At 38.6% G+C, this 12,681-nt stretch overlaps 1 protein-coding gene across 3 annotated transcripts in view; it reads right to left on the bottom strand.

Annotated features, from left to right (window-relative positions):
- Window positions 1-12,681, bottom strand: part of POLR3B (RNA polymerase III subunit B) — an 81,191-nt gene that overhangs the window by 23,205 nt on the left and 45,305 nt on the right. For 2 of the 3 annotated variants that reach the window (XM_033004434.2, XM_033004435.2), the window contains 4 exons: window positions 7,772-7,981; window positions 5,721-5,879; window positions 4,157-4,274; window positions 2,334-2,476 (listed from right to left, as the gene is read on the bottom strand). In XM_033004434.2, coding sequence (XP_032860325.2) covers window positions 2,334-2,476; window positions 4,157-4,274; window positions 5,721-5,879; window positions 7,772-7,981 — 630 coding nt within the window. The remainder of the gene's footprint in view (window positions 1-2,333; window positions 2,477-4,156; window positions 4,275-5,720; window positions 5,880-7,771; window positions 7,982-12,681) is intronic. The other variant, XM_042792491.1, reaches the window with a different exon arrangement.

Here is a 12,681-nt window from a genome sequence, read left to right as displayed (position 1 = left end):
GAAACAATGGAAGAATTTATTTAGAAGAGAGTTTCAAGAATCAGTTTTATGGGTCTATGGAAAGCCACTGTGGAAGTAAGGTGATCTTGGAGAGAGCTGGATGTATTAAGAAAGCCTGCACTGACTGTACTCCACAGAGGACACACACAAACTTGAGGCAACATCTGCTAACAGCTGACATTATGATCAACTACGGCCTTCTATACCCATTTCACCTCTTCTGATTGATAGGTTTACTCTAGATAGATGTCCTGATCGTCAAACCTAGAGACTGCAGAGATGAGAGTTACTGCGGTTAGTTCTTCAGTTCATGACAAGGATGCAGTCTTTTACTTCAGTTACACCTGGCCACCTCATTGCCACAGATGCTTATGTACTTCCATAGCCCCAGAAGGTCATAAAGGACCTCAGGTTTGACTTCAGGCTACAAGTGAGTAAAGTAGTAATCAGTGGCATAGAGCATTATAAAAACGGCTTCTTACTTGTGCCTGGAGTCCATCTATAAGCAAATGCTCTTCGTACCCCTTCCAATCACACAGGCACTGAATTTGCTGGAGATGATTCTGTTTAAGCTTCATTTGAGAGAGCTCCAGAGATGGATACTGCCTGTGTACTGGTGACATTTGTTGCTGTTTCTTGTTTCTTCACTGGCTCAGTTCTACATATGGATGTTGTGCAAGTACCAGCTCTCTGCTGACTGACTCCAGGGCGTATTTGCCCACAGAGTTCTCTGGTTCTGCTCCAAGAATACAGGATGTGAACCAGCACAAGGTCAAACCCAACATGATGCTGGGAGTGGGACTGTGTCACAAAGCGCTGAAAGGGACACTTTCAGGGAGCTCCTCCTAACTAAAAGCACTCTCTCTTCCATGGGTCTTCTGACAAAGAGAACACTGCTCACAAAAGGCCAGTTTGTTTGCAAGATATCCCTTCGCTAGCATCATAATTTGATGTATTACTGCTAAGTTCATTGACTACAACTAGTTTTAAGTATTAGTGTTTCAAATCTAAACAGCGTCCCCTGTTACCTCCTCAGTTCCCTCCCTCTGCCCTCCACACAGACCTAGCAGATACCCATGTTACTAGATGTAAGAGGCTAGTGTGCTTTACACTCAGTGATCTGGTTCCAGTTCCTCAGAAATCAAAGCAAGGAAGTAAGATTTTTTTTGTTCCAATAGTTATTAAGACAGTATCACATTTGTCCTGTAACAGGAAAGGAGTGTATGTACTGCAATGGAAAGGATTTGGTAATATCAACCTCCTTGCCCCCCCACCACATCTGACAAGAGACTGAGCAATGTTTTCAAACCAAAATAACACCTAAAAACGTAACAGGATTACAACATTCAGGTAGTAGGTTTAGCACAGCACACATAGTAAGGCAGAAGGTCACGCTGAAAGTACTAAAAATCTAGGTTCTTCAAGTGTACAGACAGATGAAAGTATGTCAAAACATGTCCCACATTGACTCCACTGTGATCAAAACATGCTTTTAGGTCAGTTACAGTCAGACTGTTTTCAGTCACTTCTTTCTTAGCACCCCTCCCACACCTCCCAGCCTTTGTGAGATTCAGAGAGGATGTTCTGAGTCACGGTTTTTTTGCCATTAAGGTCAAAGGGAGTCCACTGCTTTTTTCAACACATATGGAAACAGGCTCCTGATTTTTATCTTACTATTAACACTAGAGAGCTACATGCCACAAAGGAGCTTCCTAGTAGGTACCCATTTTCAGTTCTCAGTTCGAAGATCTGGACATGCCCCAGATCATGTCACAGGTGTATTTTTAAAAACATTTTCCCCTTCCTTCCAGTCTCTGCTGGTGCACTTCTAGTTGCATTTCCGATCTGCTTCCCTTTTACACCACGGCTCTGAGCTATCCACCTGCAGTCTTGTCTTCAGAGCACTATGTCTGTGATTTGCAGACATCCCATTCCATCTCTGGTCTTTTCTGTCCATTCAGAATAGGCCCTTTCACTCTTTTCTCCAGTCTCTGTCTTGATAACCGACTGACAAACCTATCACCTAAAACCAAATTCACACTTGGGAAAAAACAAAAACCCCACCAAACCTCAAAACCCTGGTCTCACTTAAAATGGGCAACTACTGTATTTTCCAGATCCGTAAGTCAACAGAGAGTTGTGTTTGCCAATTCCTCTCCTCAGTTGCAGAAACACCATTGCTAAATTAGGTGAACTTATCCAAAAAAAAGGATATGGTCTTCTACCACTGCATTCATAAAATATCTGAACCAATCAATGGAAACATGCATGATGATATTATGTGTATTAGGTATATCCAACATGCATTTATTTTGATTAAATGTCTAGCTTACCTTTCTGCCCATGACGACTGCTAAATTTATCTCCAATTTCTGGACGTCTAGTTTGCCTCAACAACATTTTAATCAAGAAAGCATCCTCTGCATTTGATGAAATCATTACTTTTTCAATGTAAGAATCAGTTGCACCTTTGTAGCTAGTACAAGAAGACAAAACATGAGAAGACAAAACATACGACTATGAACCAAACACCAGTTGCAAACAAGTATCTGTGTATTGGTAAGCTTCTGGCCAAACCGCAATTTTCATGGAACTTACATATGAGAGGCCAACAGAACAAAGATTATATATATGTGAAAAGTTCCAGAGTACAGTATGTTTCTGGAAAAGGCTAAAGAGATACAATAGAAACAAAGAAGGAATTAAGCTGTACTTATAAAGAACAAGGTATATTTTTTTGTCAGGTGGGCTCCTCTGGAGGGAAAAAAACCTTCCTAGTATATTGCAAATTTCTGGATCTTCAGTTAAACAAATAAAAGCCAATTAGAGAGTTCAAGTTGAAGAAGGGAATTTAAGGAATATACCATGAGTATTTAAGAACAAAATTAAGGCATAATATCCTGATTGAAACTGTGCATCAGGTGCAAGTGTGGAAGTGAACCAAGGGCAGAACACAGTATGAGGTACAGACAGAGATGAACTCTAGAGTATGAGATGCAGAGATTCTGGAGGGAGAGGAAAAAAAAAAAAAAGAAAAAAATGTAAGCATGACAGGGCAGGAAGGAAATTATTCTGGCATCAGCTTTTTCCTATATATTGCAGAATGAGGGTAAAGCAGATTTTAATAGCTTATTTAGGAGACTATTTTGTCTCATTGTTCAGATAGCTGAGGTGGTCAAAGTATGACACCTAAACTCAGAGCCCTGGATCCATGTCTTCACCTGGCAGGATTACTTCTTTCCTCTTGATAATTATACTGTTGCCTCACTTCTTTACTAGTATCTTCTAGGAGGAAACCTAGAGTTTTCTCTTGGTTATGAAACACACAGAAGTACAGCAAAGCTAATTCTGCGTTTTTGATCTGGGCACCAATTGCTTGCCTTGCCCTCGGCTGATTTATGAAACTGTCAAGGCTATTCCTGACAAAATAGTGAATAACCCTTCATTATTTATTTATTTTTAAAATTTATTTATACATTTAATGAAAAATCGTGATTTCACACCTTACAAGCCCTCTCCTGTTCTTTCAGGGCAGGATGGGAAAAACTCTTATTGACTGTCCTTTCCCATTCACTGGTGCCTTGGTAAAGGATGTCTAATTGCAGTGGCCAGAATGAGCTGACCGTCAGCCCCCGATATAGTAAGGCCTCCATCTCCTGGCCTCCTGCCTGGCAAAGCGAAGGCTGAGCAACAGCCAGCACTGGCCGTTTTCTGTCGGAGCCGATACGGAGGAAATGTGCCCCCTCACTAACTACACACGTGTTCTCTGCCCTCCCACTCATCCTGCTTTTCTCCTGTTTTTCCATCGCTTCATCCATGAGTGACTCCTCTCCCTTCTACCACTGCCTTAGCTCTCTCATCGGTTTCTTCTGTGAACCTACTCAGTGATTCCTCTCTATATATACATCTTCAGGAGGGTTCCTGCCTCTCTTTGCAATTCCAGCCTTTCAGTTATCAGAATCTAACTTAAGTGGATAAAGCAATCCTGAAAATAACATAGGCTCTGGAAAAGCCTGTGGAAAATCATGACCTAGAGAACTAGGGCTAATTTGCCAGGGGAAGTTTATTCCTTTAACTTTTCTAGAATTGAGTATTTTCTCAGATACCTTTCCTCCATGTACCTTCCCCCCCACTATAAAGTTATGATGCAACATACGTTACTGGCACATCTTTGTACTGTGGCTGCTGAGGCACACTACTTCCTTCCAGAGGTGTCTGGGTCACAGTTGGCATGGATTTGTTCACAAGGACTTGCTTATTTTCTACTTTTTCACCTACAAAGAACATGGAAAAAAAAAAAAGCATCGTGAAAATGTATCTGGTTACCTATGTTAGAAGTGTATTTTAAGCTTTTAAAAAAGGTAAGCTGGAAGACAAACTGGGAAGAACATGTCCAGGATATATGCCATGTTATTTTATTAAATGTTGCATGGTAAGGGAAACATTAAAGTAGCTTTTTTAGTAAACCAAAACAGAACAGCTTACATGCTGGATGCACTATGGGAACAGCTATTCAACATACCCTGGGACTAAAGAATACTCAAAAACATCTCAAGTCATCTGCCATAAGTTTGGAGAAAATTAACAACCAACACTGTAACCAACAAATTTGACAAATTCACACCTAAATTCGGGACATCACGTCATTTCCACAATGAGTTGTGCAAGACTACCTTCAGCCTCTCCTTGCAATTATTTTTTCCTATTGCTTCTGGTCTCCTACATCAGCTATTTTCCTCTCCGTTCTCTTATCCTTCCCTTCACATAGAAAACCAGATCAGAAGCATGTCCAATGATATTAATGCACATCAAGTACCTGTCTCCCACCTCCTCCACAAAATTACACTGAACTTCAGCCTATGTCTCTTTTCTGTCTACAGGAAATATTTCAGAGAGGTTTTTATCTACACACTGAGAACAGCCTCAGTCTGGAGTCTGCCCTAGTCCTACCTATCCTAATACTACAGAAGATTCTTGCCTTTTTTTGTAATTAACTTTGAAAGCTCCATTGTGACGTGTTAAAGAGCAAAAGTGACCCAATTGTGTTGCTATAATGGAATTAAGTTTAGTGCCTTTTACAGCACCTTTCTTATTACATCTCGGTAGATCTATTAAGCCGTTTCCTAATTGAAAGATGACAGTAGGGCAGGATTCTTTCTCAAATTTATTTCCATTTGAAATTTATGTATCTATCCTCATAAATAAATGTAGTTGTATTTACTTTCTTATCTCTCTTCAAATATATTTCTGAAGTATTAAAACCACAAGGTTTTACTTCCTTGAACACCTGCACTAACTGACAACATGCTAGGTTTTGACATATGAAATCAAAATAGTAAAGAATCTACCCTTAAAAAACAACAACAGAACATACAAGAGACAAACAGTAAAAAATTACAGTATTAAAAGTGTGCTACTTTGAGGATATAAGAACACAATTTCTAATGCTTTAACAGATTCATATTGTTAAAGACTCCCTCTTCTACTTAAATATAAAGCTCCCTTTTCCCATGCACAGAAAAAAACTCAATGACTGGTACCATGTTGCTTTCAGAAACTAACATTTTTTAATTTTCCATTAATTACAATGCTGTCACCTTCAAGAAAAGGAATAATAATTACACTAAGCATAAAACAAGGTGCACAAGAAATATGAACAGAACATTGATTTCTACCTCAGATTTTGAATATGCCATGACTGAACATGTAGTGTGACATACCTGGAGAGCAGATACCATCAGCATCTAGAATTTCATGGCGCCAGATTGGTTTACGGGTAGCTGCATCCAACATCGGACCCATAACTTTATCAAATGTCTGGTTTGTGTAACGCTTCAATGTACACTTGGCATTCTTATATACAAGACACCTTCCAAAACCTAAAATGTAACACAAACTCAACTGACTAGGAGTTCAAAGATTCTTTATAACACATTAGCAGAATAAAACAAGAATGCCGATCTACCCACTGAGCTACAGATTACAAAATATTTGTTAATAGTTAGACAATTGCCTTGAATACGTGTAACATTGTACATGGATACCTAGTAGCTCACAATTTAAAAATCAGATCATGCATGCCACTTTTTTTAGACATTGGACTATAGTCCAATTCTGAAGTTGTGCCAATTTGCTTCTGTACATCTGCACGCACACACACACACGCATCATTTCTCTTACCTTTGGTGGTCCACAGGGAGAAACAACATCAGAGAAGGGATGGCAACAGGATGAGAACAGCCCCCCTTCCTTTCAGGAGTTCTAAGAAACCTGAACTTTTACTCACGTTTGTGGTTGACACAACCTAGCCTTGTAACCAGGAAAGTACTGACTGAGTGTTTTATATCATCATCCCATTACTCACACTTTTCCCAGCTGAAAGAATTCTGAATTACATACATTGTTATAAAACAGGTTTGGTTTGGGTTTTAGATGAGAAAAGTAGCATCTCTGGAATTTCTCTCAAAGTACAGCAACTAGTCACAATAGTAAACTCTTTCATCACATTTAGAATTACAGACAGCCAAGAGCAAGGCTTTCTAATAATCCTACATTATTTTAGTTCATTTGGAAGATGGTTGCGGCCACATACAGTACATCTATATCTTCAGATTATGTCAAGTAACTCCTGACAAGCACCACAGCTCTCCCTGTAAATGTTACCAGTCTACCAGAAAAGAAAACAGTCAGTTTTAAATCACGCCTGTTGTTGTTTTAGAAAAGGAGGCATAAATTAAATGCGGCAGACATTAATGCCAAAGATACATGTCTAGGAATACTATTATTGCTGCCTAGCAACTAGAAGGGAAGGGAGTGTTGGGGGGAATAACGTGATGGAAGAATCTGATTTGGGCCACCCAAAACTAAAACCAATTTGATCACACTGCACTACGTCTTCTCTCAAGGGAATTTATTTAGAAAAGAGAGAGAAGGGAGACTGAGTTTTCAGGCAACTCTCCTCCAAACACCAGCAGCATTAACATAAAAGCACCGAAGAACTGTGAAGACAGTGAGACAGGACAGACCGGCACAAATATAGGTTTCACTTAGTGATCCTCTATCTGAAGCTTATCTACTTTTACTTAAAATATACTGCACTGCATGGCTTTTTTTTTTTTTTTTTTTTTTTTTTTTTTAAGGAAGGGGGTCATTACTTTATCTCTGCATAAACACTAAATCATTTTCCTTCAGACAATATCATTATTTTCTCCCAGGAAGTAGGCAATACTGCTATTGATTCCTCAGAACATCAAGTTCACAACACCACAAACTACCATGTGTTCCATTCCTTTCCCAAACACATTCAGAAGTCTCATTTCATCTATTGCTTTTGTTATTGGTGAAAATAGTAAGACCCCTCTGTTAGCAATGAACAAACGTTCAGGTAACCATCTAAAAAGCAAGTTCAACAGAACAGATTATCTAATACCTTACAGTTTTTGTGCACTCAGTATTTTCAAAAAGAGGCCATTTACATTTTTTTTATTTGCCGTCAAAAGTTAGCCATTTTTTCTCATAATATCCATACTCAGAAGTTTATTTGCATGTTGGCAACTTCTCTGCACTACTGCAAGCATGGAATTATAATCACTATTCATGGAGAAAACAAACAAAAGCATTCAAAGCAGTTTGGAAATTCGATTTCTTATTTGGAGATGTACTGTTCATAACTGCAATAACAGTTACCATAGGATAACACCAGGAGACATGTTTATTAAAACGTGTATTAGAATACCCACCAGAGAAGTGTGAAAGAATTGATGGTTCTTACCTCTGTCCAAAGAGGCCTTGTTTAAGACAAGAGCATCTTCAATATCATAACCACTGTAGCTCATCACAGCAACTGTGGCATTCTGTCCAGCAGGTAGTTTCTCAAAATCTATCAGTTCAATTGTTTTTGTTTTTACCATTGGCTTTTGTGGATAGGCTAGGAGATACATAAGAGTATCTATCCTGTTTCTTTGATTGTATCCAATAGTACCTGTACGTAAAAAAAAAACCAGAAGTGTGAACATTAGTGAGTTTTCTAGAAATGTTTTGGCTAAAAAATTACCAAAATGCAAATTAACTAAACTCAAAAACTGAGACATTTCATCTAATAATAGAAATTCTTCAAGAAAAGAAGGAAAAAAAAAAGAGACCAAACCAAAACAACTTTACATTTTTATATTTAAATATAGATGTAAGTGGCTTCTTAATTTAAGCTTCCAAAAAGAATTATTTACTTTTTCTTGAACAGGGAAAACCCAAGCATCAAGACAAAAAGAACAACGAAAGAAATAAAAGTCAGATCCCACATGGCTGAATGCAAGTAAGATTTCTTTTTTAATCATGACACTGCATAGAACTGCAAGTGTGCAGTTTGCTTTTGTTGTTCTAGTAGCCATAGGGGTTTTTTTTGGAGAGCTGAACTTGTGTTCTATAGACCTGATCCAAAATTTCATGAGAATCAACAGAAAGACTCCCATTACATTCAAGAGGAACTGTGGATCAAGCACTGCCTCTTCCACATCATATTTCCTTCCTTTTCTGGGCAATGATTAGTTTAACAGCAGCCTGTGTTAGAATGTCACAAAGCATGAACAAAGCGTACAGTTAGCAGCAGCCAAGACTGATTTACTCTCTGAAATTAGAGGCACCATTGCTAGAAAGACTACAGTAGAAGTTCACTCACAATATATTTGTCTTTTTACATGAAATTAATTTTAAATTTATGGTTCAGAATTCAATCCTTTGTATAGACCTCCCAGCTTGAGACTGAAATTTTTGGCCCTGTCCCATCAGACTGCCAAAGTGTCCTCTGAAATCTGAGGAAAAAATAATTAACACCCAGCAGGGAAACATAAACTGTTGTGTAGCAGAACAAAAGTTAAGGCAATTGTACGTTATTAGAGTTTGCTGTACCAAGACTATGCTATGTCTCTAAGCAATCAAGAAATTATAGTCTGAAAAGTTAAAGTTTTCAAGTTTTAAGTGCTAAATATTCTGCAGCACTTGTGCTTAGTAGGTAAGTCTTTCAAAACCTTTCCATTTCCTCCTGCAATTTCAGAGGCTGGCTGCTTTCAAGGAAAGGTCAAAGCAGGCAGTGTATAATGAAGACTTCACATAGCCAGAATATAGTGCAGCTGAACACAAATCTGCTCTTGGTGGAGGCCAGTTTCGTGTTTTATATGCATCTACTTGCAATTTCCAAATGCCTATGTTTAAATAAAATCTATAGAACATGTAGAGAAATTAAAATATCTAAAACTGGCCAGCATCATGCGCATATCCTTGGCACTAAGCTCTCTCTCTTAAACCACCATAGGTCTACCCTTCCCAAGGACGAGAATGGGGAGATAGCTCAACAGATACTGTCTGAAAATAAACTGCTATAATCATCTCCTGCATGCCTGGACTTTTCTTGGTTCTAGAAAGTGGATTTGAAGTCACGGGGACAGCATTTTCAAATGGCAAGGAAGATCTGATAGAGTTGACAGGCTTTACTTGGCTCTTGCTTCTGAGCAGTTGCTTTTCTGTCTCCTTCTTGGAGAAGGAATTTAATCATCCCTAAGCAGTATTTTCTGTCTCCAGTAAGAAGCACACTGGTAGGACCTGGATTCATCAACACTTAAGACCATCCCAGTCACTCCCCACAAGGTGTACCACCTGAAAGACCACTTATTTCTGATATTCTCTTATCCTAAGTAAGAAACATCGTTTTCATTGTACTTTGATAAAAACCCTGTTTTTCCCATTATATAGCTAGGAAAATCTACTTCCAAATGTAAAACTCAGAGATTTAGACCTTTTTTTTTCCCCCTCCAACTAGAATGAATAATCTGTGCCTTCAGGATAGGTTGTCTGCTATAAAGCTCACCTTGAAAGTTTCATGGATAGGTACATTTTCCTGTTGTTGAGAGAAATCTTCTCCTGAGTAAGCCATACCAACTCTCACTTTTGAAATGCTTGCAATTTTTTTCTTCTCTAAGATGCTTATATTCTGTACCTGTTACAGTTCACTGGTTAGGGATGCTAAGATGGGATGAAGTCTGGAGCACCTGATCAGAGTTAAACTTGTCCTTTATTCCCCAGTAACAATCTGTGGAAGTCCCCTATATATATATATATATATCAAGGATTACAGATGACACTTTTACATATTTCAGGTAATGCAAGTTATTTCTCTCTCAGAAGCTTCACGTGTTTCAAAGTTGGCATTTTTATCAGAGGTTCAGATAAGTCTAACAGAAATGCTGCTGCTTCTTGGGATTAGGAACTATGAGCAACTGACATTACTGAGATTCTGAGGCTCAATAATAAATTGTATTCAGGCGATTCTTCAAGAAATGAATGCTGTATCTTATCAAATTGAAAATATATACATATGTATCAATGATGGATATCCTAGTAGAAGAGAAACTGGTTAAAGAATGATTCAAGAACAGAAGTGAAATAAATTAGCCAAAAAGCGTGGCATACATCAGCAATGTCTGTCCTAATTGCTACGATTTAATGGTTATATGAATAATGCCTTCTCTAGACTGGTCTAACAAACCACAGCCTTAAACCACAATCTGCTTATTTAAAATTAAGAAGCAGCTCTCTTCTGAGGACTGGTGTGTTGGGACGAGACTTCTATGTAGGCACTGAAATGAAAGAAGTCGCTAGCTTTATTTCTGTTTTCTCTCTGAAAGAACAGAGCCCTTGTTTGCTTCAGCCAAACAGCCAAGCAAAAGTAAAGTATAATGAAAGTTCACCATAACAAACCCTGCTCACAATGACCCAAATTTATTATTATCCCAACAGCAAGAACCATTTTTTTTCATTTGTAATTAGCCCTGTTTAAAGCAAAACACACAAGGTTGACCTGGATACAACTAAGATAATTCTCTTGCTTTTCTCAGCTCTTGGTATATTCTTTCTTGGTATACATTCTTTCCTTTTTTCCATTTCCTCTATCTCCTGACACTTTTTTTTTTTTTTTAAAGTATCTTATGATCACTCTTCAGTGTGAAGTAATCACTATAAAAATTCTATCTGTTGATACTTAGTATAAATGGGATATTGTTATTCTGATGCAGAAAGTTTTGAGAACTCACCAGAACAAACAGCCAGCTAAAATAAGTGTTTATCCAATTCTCTGGTGTATTACTTACAGCAACATTAAACCGTACTATCAAAATTAACAAGGATACAGAAATTAATCTACTTAAGATATGAGCCAAAAGGGCTATTACTGCACGTGCCAAGAAAAGTATTGCTGCACTTCTGTATTTTCCCTGATTTCCCCATGGATTTTCTACTATTCTGTCCTTCTATATGTACACAAACCAACAGAGAAAAGAGTACATCTTTTAAAGGCTGCACTAAACCTTGTGGAGGGGGCTCCAACTCGGCTCAGAAAGATTTTCATAGTACATGTATTAGGTGATCTGGATGCTCAACATTTTAAATCTGTTAAAAAGATTATAGGTAAACTGGGGGAAGTAGTCTGGCTCATTTCTGTCTCAGCATTTCTGTGCCTTCTACCAGGGAAAGAAGAGCTGGCAAAAAGAGACTGTGTCGCAGAGCACAAACACTGCTCCTCAAAGAGCAGCGGCAGAACTGAGCCCTGTCCACAAAGCACCCAGGCCCAGCTGTGATGACCAGCAACAGCTGGTTTTGCTTTCATGTTTGTTTTGTTTCCCTGCCAGTAGGCTAGCTGCACAAAATTTGGGAGCACTTTATCTCTCAGCCCACCAGCAGGCCTTTCACAACTGTCAAAAACCAACAACCCCCAGCACCTGGTTCCTTGGAGCACATTTGTCCTCTCAACTCAATTCTAACACGTTCAGCTGGTTACAGCACAAGGCAAAGCTATTTCACAGAAGCAAATCAGAATGTACATGATACAGTAAGAGGAGTTTTTTTGTAGTATCAAAGAAATTGCTTCTATGTAAGCCTCTACAACAAAAACTCTCATCCACCTACCACCATCTCCTCAAATACACTCTGATCTTTCACAGGTTAAAGTCACGATTGACACCCACACCCTCATCTCCTCACTGGAGTCTTGTGTTATAACATTTCGGTTGAAACTGCAGTGCACAGTTGGGCTGTGAGAGCGTACAGCTTGCTTTGTGTACCCACACTGCCGCTCTCACAGACGTGCATGGGCATGTGCAATATGGTGGATTACTGGCAGTGAAATATGTGTTTTGATTTCTGACATTAGGCTTTTATACAACGCTTCACAGTCACAGAGGTACTGTGTTTAAAACTGACTGATATTCTATGTCTTAATGGAAGTGAAAAGCTCCATTTAAAATTATTTCTCTAACTGTAGGAGCCTTAGATCTTCTTAAACATTATTTTAGCAACATATGGAATGCAACAGTACAGACACTTGTATTTTATTCTTAAATACTTGTCAGAATTTAAGCTACAACTGTTAACTTTGCACTGAAATGTCAACGTTCAACTGAGGTCCTTGCAGCTGCTGTTGTATTTGCCACCTAACCATAACTTCCCCTCAGTCTTGCAGTTTGACCTGCAACATATGGTAAATTATCTATGCCAAAACAGAGGGATTTTGTTTCAATTGAATTTCACTGGAATCCAGTTTGCTCACTAAGCACAGCCCTAGTCCTCCAACAAGATGACTCGTTCTGCCCAAGAGAGGTATTTTTCAGGACATTTAATATTATCCTGCAGAAGCAT

The sequence above is a fragment of the Tyto alba genome, unplaced genomic scaffold, assembly GCF_018691265.1.
Source record: "Tyto alba isolate M040663 unplaced genomic scaffold, T.alba_DEE_v4.0 Super-Scaffold_2, whole genome shotgun sequence".
NCBI classification, from domain to species: domain Eukaryota; kingdom Metazoa; phylum Chordata; class Aves; order Strigiformes; family Tytonidae; genus Tyto; species Tyto alba.
Note: the sequence above shows the minus strand (reverse complement) of the source record. Positions and strands in the feature narration are given on the sequence as shown.